The 14645-nt window shown below is 36.5% G+C and overlaps 1 protein-coding gene across 1 annotated transcript in view; it reads right to left on the bottom strand.

Moving 5' to 3' along the window:
• DDX10 (DEAD (Asp-Glu-Ala-Asp) box polypeptide 10) overlaps positions 1 to 14645 on the bottom strand; it is a 224382-nt gene that overhangs the window by 99124 nt on the left and 110613 nt on the right. The window contains 2 exon segments of the mRNA XM_006899049.1: positions 405 to 566; positions 3323 to 3442. Of these exon segments, the coding sequence (XP_006899111.1) occupies positions 405 to 566; positions 3323 to 3442 (282 nt within the window).

Here is a 14645-nt window from a genome sequence, read left to right as displayed (position 1 = left end):
CACAAGAGCCCACTGCAGCAGTCACCGTGTCAATCCACCTGGCTGAGGGTCTTCCTATTCTTTGGAAACTCTGCACCCTTCCCAACATCATCTCTTTCTCCAAGGTATAGCACCTTCTAGCAACATGCCTAAAGTATATGAGGCAAAGTCTCATCATCCTTGCCTTCAAAAAGCACTCTAATAAAAAATATTTTGAGGAAAAGTTATTAAACTTCAAAGTTCCAAGACTTACTCCAAGTTTTGTTATTTGGAATCTCTTTGCCAGGGGAAACAGAAAACCGTATCTAAATGTTTTGATATAATAAAAACACATGAAATCATTTACATTCTGTATAAAGAGGGGATTGCACAACCAGAGAAATATTACATTTTTACTCAGTATTAATTCAAGATGGACCACTTACCCGATGTTTTGCCTTAATTTTCTTTCTATATTCTTCTTTGTCAAATTTGTCCTCCTCCTGAAGTCTTTCCTTTGCTTTATCCAAGTTGATACCACCAGTATCATTCTCTTCCTCATTGTTATTTGCAACAGATTTCTGCATTGGTGGCCACTGCTGAACCAACTGTGGACAGAAAACACAGTAAGTATGAGGTAGCAGACAGACAGCAGCCAACAAAACCACCTCCGCTGGACATAGGCGTGTCCATATCTTCTGCCTTAAAATCTCTATTTCTTAAGCTTCCGTAAGGCTTTATTAAAAAGTATGATTAAAGTGAACAAGCTACAGCAAAGATTGTCTGGTTAGGGATAAGTACTGTGGCCACAATCCAAAGAGAAGACTATTAGGAAAATTCCACGGAAGAATTTGGAGGACAAGAGAGTTGTATTATAGATATGCCATGTTTCAAATAGGACATGTGGTCTTCTTTTTTATAGATTCTAACCACACAGCACAGTCAGAATTACCACAACAGCAGCAGCCCAGGCTGACTTACATCTATCCATGCTACCACCACACCTGTGTAGATGAATCTTTACTGCTTGTTTTGTCTTTGCTGTTTTCCTGTCCCCTTTCTCTCACTAGACTTAAGCTCCATGCAGCCAGTCGTCTGTCTTGTTTATGTATTCTCAGAAACAAAGGCGATGCCTGGTATGTATTACATTCTCAAAGCTGATGGATTAATGAGGCACCTTAGGACTCATATCACTCAGTGTAAAAGAGAAAACCAGTTTGGGTTTCACAGGCCTGCTCAAATCCGCAGTCACTGACATCCACAGTTTATGGTAAGGAACAAGCTGATAGAGAAAACAGGACAGCCCAGCTTAATGTTGTGGCTTTTTCACTAGGTTGCTGCATAATCTCAAATAAATGATTCCATCTCTAGACACCTATATTTTTAAAAAAAATTTTTTCTTTACACTGAGCAACCTTTAAGCCTTTTAAAATGTAAGACAATTCAGAGGAGGGTAAAAGTCTCTTCTTTTATCTAATAACTAGTTGCCAGAAGAAGTTAAGCAGCTCCTGGTATTTTGAATGACTGCTAATATATCCTGCAGGCAAAAGAAAATCTGTAGCTATGCATCAAAGTATTTCTCTCTCTCTCTCTCGCCTTCTCTCTCGGCCCAAGAGCCATTCTTTAAGACACAATGATGCCTATGCAATGCTTACACTGGCAATTCATGATCAGGTGCAAAATAATCACAAGTGCCAGTACTCTTGGGGATTAAAGAAGCAGTGAGAGGGAACACTTATTGTAATAACACTACTATCCACTACTCTCACTTCTGGTCTCCATTTTCTTCACAGAGTAAAGAATGCTTACATTTTCTGAACTAGGGAGAAGAGAATTTTCCGTTCCTAAATTAGAAATTTCAGGAGGGCATACAGCCACATACAACATCTATCAGCAAAAAAAAAAGGATACTGTACATTGAAGCATTTTATATTTAAGGATTTATACTCAACTTTGAGCTAATTGGTAATAATCTATGCAATTAAACATAGCACACTAAAGAACCTCATTATGTTAAAAGCTCTAATTTTACTTTACAGGGAGTATCTGATGTAATGTAACTTCATTCTATATCCTCCTACACTGCAGGTGCTGACCTCTTCTGGGTAGTTTCATAAAGACTGTTAATCAATTTTAAAGCTTCCCTCTGCCACTTCCAACATCATCTTTGAATTTTTAGTTCTCATCTAATTAGTATACTCTTAAGACTCTATATTAATGGAATTCTCAGATTTTGCCCAGAACAACATCAAAATTTTACTTCAAAACTAAAAAGAAACACATTCTTTCATAAGGCAGCATTTACCATTAATGATGATGAAGTATCTGATACGATGATTATAACCAACATGAAAAGATCTGCTACTTACTGGAGTATTAAACGGTGATTCATTCACTGACTTAATAAACATTTTCTAAAGGTCTATAAAAAAACAAGGCACTGTCCTTGATATTCTGAATACAATAAGAAAGTCAACAAAACACTTTTCTCCTGTAGATTACACCATAGTACAAGAAATGCAGAGTCAAAGACAAAGTGCTATCTGTGAGGGAAAACAGGTGTGCAAAGGGGAATAAGGTTATGATGGAAGGCAGATACTGGGGATTATGTCCATATGGTGCAGGGCACCCATAGGCTGTCAAGAATAAGGATGATAGTGCAAAGATTCTGCTATGACTGTTAAGCAGAAATGATTCCTTACAGGAGTCACATGCCTTCTGGGAATATGTCCTCATTTTTTAAAAAAGATGCTACTGCATCCAATACATTGTGATCTTTCATGAGGGGAAATTATGGTTACTAATATACATCGGTACCAAGGTAATTATCAGATTAATATGAGGTATCATGGTTCTTAAAACTACCTTAAAGCACAGAATATCCTCCCTAGAGCCAATCTGATAATAGCTAGAAACCACCAAATAAGCCATCTAAAACTGAAGAACTACAAAAGCCAGAGTCAAGCTCAAAGGCAGTGGCAAGTACTTGTATTAACGTTCTTGTACCTATATTTAAGATTTCTATTGTTCTATAGAACACGTTAATAGAAACGTGAGAAAATACTAATAAATACCTCACAAGTGTGACAAAATTTTATTTTTATAAATAAGAATTTAGAAAGTTCAAAACAGACTCCACGTTATCACCAAGAAGTATCTGGCATTGCTGCCGTGAAGGCACCTCTGGCCACACACTTAAAGCTGATGAACTGCCTACAGAAACAGAGAAAGGGAATGCCTGCTATGTTTTAGAAACACATTTCCATTGATCATTATTACAATACTGATTAAAATGAAATAATCCTCTTATATGTCAGGAGGAAAACCAATGTACCTTAAAGATGTGGTATTTACAGAATCTTACCTCCCCTTCATCAGTAAATGTTATCTTCTTATTCACTTTAAAATTTCTCTTCATTACTTTTTTGGCTTCTGCAACTTTGGTCACTTTCTTCTTGACACTGGATTTAGAAGGTTCTTTTTTCTGAGTAAAAATATATAAAACAAAAACACATAAGTAAACATCCATTTGCTTTATATTAACAATTTAACTTTGGTAGGCAAACACAGTGTCTAAAAACGAGTTTATGTACTGCCCATGGGCTATTAAGAAACACCCCCCCCCAAAAAAATCACATAAAAATAGAATAGTAAGATTTATTTACTGACCGCTCAAAAATTCTGAACGATTTTAAGCATGCATAAGATAAGTATTGACAAATACAGCTTTTAAATTCTCTGTTCCATCCTGATAATGGTGAAGCACTAGAAATTACATAAACTGCTACATGGAAAATGATAAAGCTTTCATTCAGCTAAATATATAAAATAGATGCTTTTAAATAGCTCTTATCCTCAACTACAAATATTTAGGAGAATATATATATATGATTATATATATATAATCATATATACGATTTGGAAAGCAAACTGACTGAAATATTGTGACTCAATATTTTCCCTCACAGTATATTTGAATGTCTATACATTATATAGTGCATTGTAATGTATACAATTCACTGAAAAACAGACTATTACTTAATAGGCTATCCTGATCAGGACCTAATATCCTACAAATAAAAATATTTCCCTATTCCACAATCAACACTCTTGGCACCAGCAATTAGGAAATCAAAAGACTAATTGTAGAAGGGAAATAGGCTGTCAGGGAGGGTTCCAGAGTGCTGAAGAGCAAGGATATCAGTCTATAGACTAAGGTGCTCCTGATCCAGGTCATGGTCTTGACAGTTACTTGCTATGCATCATCAGAGAGCTGAATAATGATTAAGGATGACAGAAGAATTGATGCCTTTGAGTTATGGTACTGGAGAAGAGTACTGAACATATCATGGAATGCCAAGAGTACTAACAGGTCTGTCCTAGAGAGGGTGAAACAAGGCTGCTTCTTCGAGGCACGGTTTTTGAGACTCTGCTTCACATACTTTAGGTATGTAGCCAGGAGGGAACAGTCTTTGGAGAAGGATATCATGTTTGGAACGGTTGAGGGACAGAGTAAGAGAGGAAGACTCCAGATTAGATGGATTGACACAATAACTGGGGTAATGAGGGTAGGTGTGTCAGAGACAGTGAGACTGGCTCAGAACAAGCAGGGTTCAGAACTCCTGTGTATAGGGTCACTATGAGTCATAGTTGACTCGAAGGTACGTAACAACATTAAAGATACGGAAAAATCCAAACCTGTTCATCGCATATGCTAAGTGAATACTGAATGAATCACCTGAGATGAACAGGGGTAGAAGTCATAGGCTAGCAACTTGCCTTGCTTAGAGAGTAACAAGAAGTAACTCAGTTTTGAGAAGGATTTACATTATTTTCCCCAAATTAAGAGTCAATAAATACCATTCCCATTACCTGGTTAACTAATTTTGGGTACTTCTATCACATGGTCAGAAAGAATGAGTAGAAGTAGTTTTTGGTATAGTAGTTAAGGAAAGGAATTTGAATTCAAGCTCTAATTGCTTATAAGTGGTATAAGGAGTTACATAATCCCTATGCTTTAGTTCTCACAGTAGTTTATGTAAAATGAGAATATTAATAGTACCTATCTAATCAAGTTGTTTGAAAGATAAATATAAAAATAGAAAAGATTCATAAATCTCAAATATCACTTCTATATATTACTATTTATTATTTTTCTTTTCTATTATTGACATTTAAAATCTTCCAATTATAGATTTTATATTCTTACATATTTATAACATAATGCTTAAAATAAGGTGAGAAAAGCTTCAAACTTGTATTAAATGTCTAGTCATATTTCCAAGGAAAAAAAAAATATCAAGGGGCAGTTGTTGTGTGTGTGTGTATAATGTTAGGATCCTCGGTGTAGAAATTAAGTTTATATGCAAAAAGATAATGCCAACTGCACAGAGACCTAACCTGCAAAATTTCAAACTGCTAGCTTGCCTAAATTTTTAATTCTGTCTCCAAGGACCAGTAAGAAGGGAGATAGAAAACAAGAAGTTACAGAAGCTGCAGGGAGATATACATTAGTTACACCTGTTACATTAGTGGAATCAGAATATATGAAAAGGAAAATTTCATGTAGAAAAATGGATGGTTGGTAATAATGAATGCATAGTGGTTTAAAAAATAACAGCAAAACCTACTCTCAATTAACTAATTAAAAATAGAGATTGTGACAAGTTCATTTATTATAGTTTTAGATAATGGTCAGATTATGATGAAAAGCACTTGTGCATCTGCTTTATTACATGTAAACATCTAAAAAAGCTATTTGGGCACCAATGGCTTGGTTTTGTTTGTATTATTAAGAACACTACTATTGTAATTACGATTTTCAATGCATAAAAGTTCTATCTAATTATATTTTTTCTTATGTACTTAAGAGTACAGAAGAGTTGCATCTAATTATACACTTTCAGTCCAATGATCAATTTATACTTACAGAGCTATTAACATTTTAAATCCACAAGAAGCTTAAGGAAAATTTAATGCAGCTCAGGTAACGAATTTCACAGTCATTTAACTGATTATGATTACAACATCTACTTCATTGCTGACGTTCCATCAAGACTACTGGAGCTCACGGCAACCCTGTGCACAATAGGGCTAAACTGTGCTTTATCCTGCACCACTCTCCCCGTCTCTAACACACCCACCCTCACGACCTCAGTTACTGTGTCAATCCATCTTGTCTGAGGTCTTTCACTGAGTGATGTTCCCTTTCCATACATGATGTCCTTCTTCAAGAATGTTCCCTCCTGGAAAAATGCCTAAAGCATGTCAAACAGAGCTTCTAAATCCTTGCTTCCAAGGAGCAACCTCGTTTCACCCTCTTAGGACAGACCTTTTGGCAGTTCATGGTATGTTCAAAATTCTTCCCAGCACAGTTCAAAGGCATCAATGTTTCTATCCTCTATCATTTGGTTATAACTACTCTGGGGGAAACCTTGCTGATGATTTGGATTTGACTGATGAAACTGAAATTGGATCCTAGGCTTCTTGAAGAAATGTGCCTTCGGACTGTTGGGTTTGAATTTCCATTGAGTTATATTCTTTGCCTTCCCTACTCTCCAACTTTCTTCCCTAATAAACCCCACTGTTGGTACCATCTGTGAGTCTGTGAGTCTGTGAGTCTGTGAGTCAGCAACAAATAAACAAACCTCTTACGATTTGGTTTGACTCTACAGGCAACATAGCACTGAGCTATGGACTCTTTTCTACTCTGGAGCAGTACTCCCTCTGGTCCTTTCAGAGAGATACTCATGGCCCTGTGCCCCAATATCCTGTTCCCTCTTCTTGAAACACATGGACTGTCAAAAGAGTAAACAAATCTGTCTTAGAGGAAGAGTGACCAGGATGCTCCCAGGAGGCAAGTTGGTGAAAGGTCAACAACTACCTTGACATGTAATGAACTCTGATTAGTTTGGACTTTAATCTTTCTAGTTAAGGATGATTATAAAGTATGACTTCTACTGATATTCCCAACAATTCTACACAAAGGTTTTAACTTCTGTATTCTTCCTTCAAGACCCAGAGGCTTAAATGAATTAATTTCAAAAGACTGATTTCCAGTATTTATTTTTGTATAAGCTTTCACTTACCACTTTAACTTTACTAAATATCTTAAGAAATGTTTTTCAAATCTATCTTCAACATACAGTTTCTCATTTCTTCTATTACTCCATTTTAAGTAAGCCATCAAAGATAGCTCAAGTCTCATTAAAGATGCCAGTGCTTCTCCTTTCGTGGTATTTCTCTTCCTTTCTCATCAACTTCTTGTCAAAATTAACATATGGTTTTCTCTAATTTTAATATGCCTACAGCATTTCAACTTAATAATTCTTTAAATCTCTCCCATATTCTTCAATTAATCTAATTAAGATTTAAATTTCTAAACTCCAAGCAAACCATATTTGACTGTTTTCATGACACTGCTTTGCCCCAAGCTTCACCTACAACTGAGTTATGTGATTAGTTAAATCCATCATTGTCTTTAAATATCTTAACTATTCCTTAAGTAATGCCTTCCACATTTTCAGATACTTATACGTACTATTTGGAACTCATATGGAAGATTTAATTTTCCTCCATTCATTACCTAAGGAAATTTTCCACAGCTCACTGAAATTGTCTAAACTGGTTTGTTTTTCTCACCAAGAAATATGTATCATTATCTCTCCCTCCTCACACTAGCTCCCCCAAAAGAAACCACTAAAATGGCAAAAATCTCAGATATCTTCTGCTCTTTAACAAAATTATACAATCAGTCAAATTTTGCCTTAGGAATCCAATTTTTAACCTGCCACTTTTAATAAATATTCCTATACTAAGAAGCAGGCAGCTGGAAGCAATTTTGAGAAATAGAGCTTGATACATACTTTTTAGCATTTCTCTTTAGATTTCAAGACATGACAATGGCAATTTCATTTCTAATGTGTCCACATTGACTACATCAATTTATGCTGCTTCCTACAATGTTTGGAATTCTTCCTAAACTTGGAAATTTTATAAGGTACATATATAAAAACTGAGTAGCATGAAAAAGGAACCTATATTAGAAACCTATAAAGAAATTTGTATCAATATGAACATTTACTTAGGAGGATAAAGGTAATATGCACGAAGTTGAAAAATGAAGAACAAAACTCACAAAAACTCAACAGATCTGGCAGGATAATTATTATTGTGGTGGGGGGACTGTGCACCACAGGAGTCTAGAGCAGAGCAGCTGCAAAGCATCTTGTCCCTTTGCCACGGCAGCACAATTTCTTACTACTATAAGCCACCAGCTGTTGTTGTTGATTGCCATCAAGTCGAGCATGATTCATAGTGACCCTATCAACAAAAGACCTGAAGCCTTTCTATATCTATCATTTCTCAAAGTTCAGAGTTCCCAGAGGCATGTTGTTTAGGAAATGCATGCCACTCCCAAAATATCTCAGTAAAAAGAAAAATATTTTACAGGATATTTTAAAGGATTAAATGAGAAGATATGCAAAGGAGCTGTGAACTATTGCACTTAAAAGAAAAAGCTGCTAATATGTTAGTATTGATTTATTTTGCTTTACATTCATACAGATCATAATAATACTTTGCATCTGTAAGGCACTAATTTGCACATGTAGTTTTTACTAATAATAGTAAAGAAGTGAACTTTGCATTTTTTCTAAAAAATGAGAGATTCAAAAATGTGCCTAAGATCACACAGTTAATGAGAAGCAGAGTTAGCCTTTACACCATTGTCCTAGATGATGGATTCCAAAGTTCCTTATGGTTCACTGACTGGCACACCAGCCACATTGATTTTGGCATCTCACTATTCACTGATCACACATCAAGTATACCAGCAAAAGTTTGTTGTTTGCTTTATTTATTAATCTAAAAACTTATTATATTACAGATCAAATGCTAGCTACTATAGAGGTAGGGATATTTAATAGGAATTGGCCTCAGGGAATTCAGAATTTATGACATTTCTGTAAACATTAGGATACTTAGGTATGCTTCTCTCAGTGAAGTATCTGTGCCCTTACCATCTGCTTTCTTAGAATGCTAGGGACCAGTAAGAACACAACAATACTTAATGAGAATTTCACTGAATAAACCAAGACAGCAGCAGAATAACATTCAAGCCTATTTAATTAAAGTTCAAATGAGAATTAAGCAGTTGGCTCTAGCACCTACAATAACAATCTGGCAGTCTGGTTTGTTAAATCCAAAGCAGTATTTCTGGAAATTCATTCATCATAAAAGTCTAACGCACGATTTTACAAAAGACCAGCTATTTACTGAAAAAAAGAAAGAAAAAAAAAACCATCTTGAAAATTATATACACAAGCACCCAAGCAAGTGTATCGGCACTCTCAGAGAAATAGGATCGGAATACAATTCAGAACCTTTTACAAAGCACTGTGATTATGGAACTAAAATATAAATTGAACTCAAAGCAGGTTGTACTTCCTGGTTACTTACTGTTGACATATTTTTTAGACATTTAAGAGATAGTGATGCTGTATTAATAGCTCCTTCAGTAAAGGCAATCCATGCTACTAGATATCCATGGCACAACTATATGGTATTTTGCCAACATTGTTAACTCTGGTAAATCACAAAATATGCATAGACTGTATGTTAACTGAAAAAGAAATAATTAGCACCGCCTGCCCTAGGTGTGTTCACCATTCTATGTACAGTAATGTCTTTTAAAGGGTGAGTTATTCGGTTATATATTCATTACTATCTAAGCAAAAAGTATCAAATGATAATCCAAAGGAGAGCCCACAAATACTTTGTTACACAAAAACATGGTTTGTTGGGGTTTAATCTTTTAAAAACAAACAATTTCTAAACTTTAAGAGTATGCAAAGCCAAATAACAAGGTTATGTTAAACATTATATTGTTAAATACAGATGTGAAAAATAAAAAGATCTTCTGGAATCATCTAGAGGAAACAAACCACACACACACACACACACACACACACAATGTTATTAGTATTGCTGTGTGTTGCACTCTGCTGTTGCTTTATGCTGTCAGGTTAATTACTGACTCATGCTGACCATATAGAACCTCAGGCACTATAGACCTAGTCCATAAAATCTACTAAGCAGAATTATCTATGGGAGCAAATTGCCAGGTCTTTTCTCCCCACAGAAATGGACTCAAATCATCAATCTATTGGTTAGCAGACAATCGCTTAACAGTAGCCTCATAAAAGCTCCTTAAATTAGGAATGTGGTCTGTTTATCTGTCTATAGGTCTCTCTCTGCTGTCAAGTATGAATTGACTCGTGGCTAAAGCCTTGGTGGGTTTCTAAGGCTGCAAACCATAAATCACCCAGAAGGAGACTACTCATCTTCCTCCTTTCTTCCATGGAAACACTGGTGGGTTCAAAGCACCAGAGAAATTCAGTCCCTTGATTAGCAGCACAGCTCTCTATGTACCATGCCACCAGAGCTAGAATCCTCAACCTTCCCTAAAACTCAGTCTGTGCTCCCACAGTGGCATCATAAATATCAAAATCACATTAGAAACTTCATAAAAACCAGAATTTCATCTGTGAATTTTTCTTGGATCCACAATCAAGGTCCATGAAAATACCAGGCAAAAGTCAAAGTAATCTTTTTGGGAAAATCTAGGACAAAATACATCTTCAAAGTATTCAAAAGAAAAAAAGTCACCTTAATGGCTCAGATGACCCAACCCATCATGGTATCTCCAGTTGCCTTCGGTTTGCCTTCTTGTATGTGTGCGAAAACTGCACAGTGAGTGAAAAAGACCAAGGAGGATTGATGCCTTTGAATTAGGGTGTTGGGGAAACACTGACTTTTGAATGCACAGCCAGAAGAACAAGCAAATCTGTCCTGAAAGTAGCCAGAACACTCCTTAGAAGTAAGGATGGAGAGGCTTTATCTAACATACTTTAGGCATGTTATGAACAAGAACAAGTCTCTACAGAAAAACATCATGCCTGGTAAAATGGAGGGTCATAAAGGTGCAAAGAACAAGAGGGGCTAGCACAGGAGCTGCAACAATGGGCTCTTAGGCACAGCAAAGATTATGACCATGGTGCAGAATCAGACAGTGTTTCCTTTGGTGATACACAGGGTAGTTATGGGTTGGAGTCAACTCAACAGCATCTAACAACAACATAAATAAGGGCTCTATCTTGACTCTTTATTCTGATAGCTAGCACAATGTGCTTGAACAAATCAATAATTATTTCTAGAGCTGATCTGAGCCTGGGCTAATCAAGACCAATTATCCTGGAGAAATGTATTCACTCAGACTCTGAACCATGTTTTACTGTTGCCTATTCTGGCATTCACAGCCTTAAACAGTACATAAATTTTTAACACTCTGTCCATACTCCACCCTGGGGGGAAATAACCTCCCCAGTTCAATTTCACAATTTGTTGAAAAAATGGATTCACTGGTACTAAGATTGATGCTGGCAATACAGTGCGATATTAAAAGCTAGACTGAAAACATTAAGAGTGTGACTACCGGTTGTCTGTGCATATAGACTAAAAAGGTATGGAGACAAAATGCATCCATGACATACTCCATTCCTGATTTTGAAACATGCAGTGTGTTCTTACTCTATTCTGACCGCCTCCTGGTCAAGTATAAATTTCACATGAAGACAATTAAATGGTTTAGCATTTCCATTCTTCTCAAGGTTAGCCACAATTAGTTGTGATCCACACAATCAAATTCCTTTGCATAGTCAATGAAACTGGACAAATATTTTTCTGATACTCTCTGCTTTCAGCCGATCTGACATTGGCAATGATGTCCCCAGTGCCACAGCCTCTTCTAAACACAGCCTGTACTTCTGGGAGTTCTCTGTTGATGTATTGTTCCAGTCATTTTTGGATAATCTTCAGCAAGATTTTGCTTGTGTGTGATATTGTTGGATAATTTCCACACTATGCTGGATCATCCTTTTTTGGAATGGGAATAAATATGGATCTCTTCCAGCGAGTTGGCCAGGTAGCTGTCTGATAGTTTTCTTGGCACAAGCTGGTGAGCACATCCAAGGCAGCATCTGTTTGCTGAAACATGTCGACTGGTAGTCCATCAATTGCTGGGGTCTTGTTTTTTGCCAGTTCCTTCAGAGCAGGTTAAACTTCCTCCTTGATCGCCATTGCCTCTTAATCACATGCTGTTTCATGAAATTCTTCTGTCAGCTAATTCTTTTTGATACAGTGAATCTATGTACTTCTTTTATCTTCTTTTGATGCATCCTGGATCATTCAATATTCTGCCAATAGCATCTTATAAGTATTGCAGCTCAAGGTTTTAATTTATTCTTCAGTTCCTTCAGCTTAAGAAATGCTGAGCAATTTTGAGTCTCTGATTCCAGCTCTTTGCAAATTTCATATTTGAAACAGTGACTATAACAATGGGCTCTAGATACTGAAGATTGTGCAGGACAGAAAAAGGTTCAGATCTGTTGTTCACAGGTCTCAGTGAGTCGTAGTTGTCCTAATGGCATCTAACAACAGCAATCACCTTCCAAAGCTCACAGTCTAATGTGGAAAAACCATCACAGAGATCATTCTAACACTATAAATTCAATTGTTGAAAGCTAGATACGGGGCCTCCTCTCAATATTTTAAGGAGAGAGGTCCATCCCTTTGGGGATGTAAGCTTTTTAAAAAAATCTGTCTTTACTATTTTACCTTCAAAGAAAGAGACAGCTATATTGGGGGGGGGGATTACAGAGTGTAGGGACTCAGAAATGGTTAAAAGAAGTAAGTAGCTTTAAAGATTTAACAGAGTTCATCCAGATGACACAAAGTCCAGACAGAATAAATGCATGAGAAGAATAGAGAAACAGCCCAAGTACACAACAGCACTGAGCACAGAGAAGAGAATGGATTGTGAGGAAATTTTTTAACCCGCCAGATAGAGTTCTGTACAACTGACATTTCTTCCTTTCTTAATTCTCTCCATCCCATCATTTCTGCTACCTCGCAGTTCCTAAGAATCCTGCCCTCATCTTCCTCACATTCAATACATCTTTACGAAGGTCTGATCTAAGCCCACTGCTGACTGGTAATTTGGAAAATATTGCAAACTGTCAAGATGCAGGAAAGTTTCCATTTATAATTTTAATGAGGTACCTCTGAGAAAAAGTGTATTCAATTCTCTCCACAGGATTACCATTAGAAAATATAGTCAAATTAATTGCTTTAAGAGGTACCGTACACATTAATATATTTGAAAGCCGGAGAAACAACGCAAAAACTTAGCAGTCATTAGAATAAACGTTAATTTATGAAGAGCAGTGTAAGGTACACCACAGCATGTTAATACATATTGAACAGAGACAAGCACTAACAGATCCTGGAGAAATGAAAAATCATAAGCTAAACAGGCTAACTAGAATTTATTTGTAAAGGAGAACAACTGATCATGTAAATTTTCAACTTGTCTGAGAGATCTTAAAAAATAATGGCTAAATGAACTGATGGAAGAACTCTAGGCTTGTGTTTTTGCTGAAAAATGTGGGTCCCTCTACATCAACATTTAAATCAGAAAATATTCTGTTGAGTTGCCTGTGGGTACCACAACTCTTAAATGGAAATCTTAAGAAAACAGATGGTTTTTCTAAAGTAGACTAGGTTAATACCTGCAACATACACAATGTAACATATCAAAGTCACCACCTCAGCATGTCTGAAATTAATTAGTAGGGTAAGCATGCTATGCTTGTGCTCCAAGGCTGCAAGTCTTTAAACAAACTGGTTCTGACCTCACGTGAATCTGTGGGAGGAGAAAAACCTATTTCTGTAGGGGTCAAAGATAAATACTCTGAAAACAATCTCTTCAGGTGGCTGTGCTCTTAATGCTCAATTGCTAAATGAAGTAGAGTCTTTTACCTATAATATTAAAGAGAACGCTTTTTAAAATTTTTAAAGAGAAAAACAATTTAGAGCCATTTATTTGTCTTATTTATAATCAAGCTAGTTTGACTTTAGGGGTAGGGCACAGAAAGCCTCTAAATTTGTCATCCAAGAAAGGAAACAGTTAATTGGTTGTAGAAGTGAAAAAATAAAAAAACAGGCTGCAAGAGGGAAATGTGCCTTCAAGAACCTCTCCAATAGTGCTAAAGAGCAAGGACATCAGTGTAATGACTAAGGTGGACCTGGCCCAGGCCAACGTATTTTCAATTGCTTCTTATGCATCTGAAAGTTGGACAATGAACAAGGTTGTCTTTGAACTGTGGTGCTGGCTAAGAATATAAAATATTCCACAGACTGTTAATAGAACAAACAAATCTGTCTTTGAGGATGTGTAACCTGCAGGTCTTGAAAATTCCTCTCACATACTTTGGGCATGTTGTCAGGTGAGGTTAGTTCTTGAGGGGGGAAAAATCATGCTGGGAAGGACCAAAGAGAAAGAGGCAGACCTTTCTCTCTACAGTAGCTGTAACAAGGGTCTCCAATATGTCAGAGATTGTGAGGACAATGCAGGACAAGGGCACAGTACAGAATGGTGCTTCACACCGTAGCTAGGCGTAGGTGAGTGAATCGCACACAGAAACATCATTTCGAAAAGCAAAACAAAAAGTCTTTTGTTAAATTTTCTTTTTATAGATTAAGAAATTATGGTACATTCACACGATGGGATACTATGCAGCATGCAGTAGCAATGGCTTTGTTAACTCTACCTTACTTGAGGGGGGCTA

This window comes from Elephantulus edwardii, unplaced genomic scaffold (assembly GCF_000299155.1).
Source record: "Elephantulus edwardii isolate Elephantulus edwardi_28Jun2011 unplaced genomic scaffold, EleEdw1.0 scaffold00245, whole genome shotgun sequence".
NCBI lineage: Eukaryota > Metazoa > Chordata > Mammalia > Macroscelidea > Macroscelididae > Elephantulus > Elephantulus edwardii.
The sequence above is the reverse complement of the archived record's forward strand: the minus strand, read 5'-3'. Positions and strand labels throughout refer to the sequence as shown.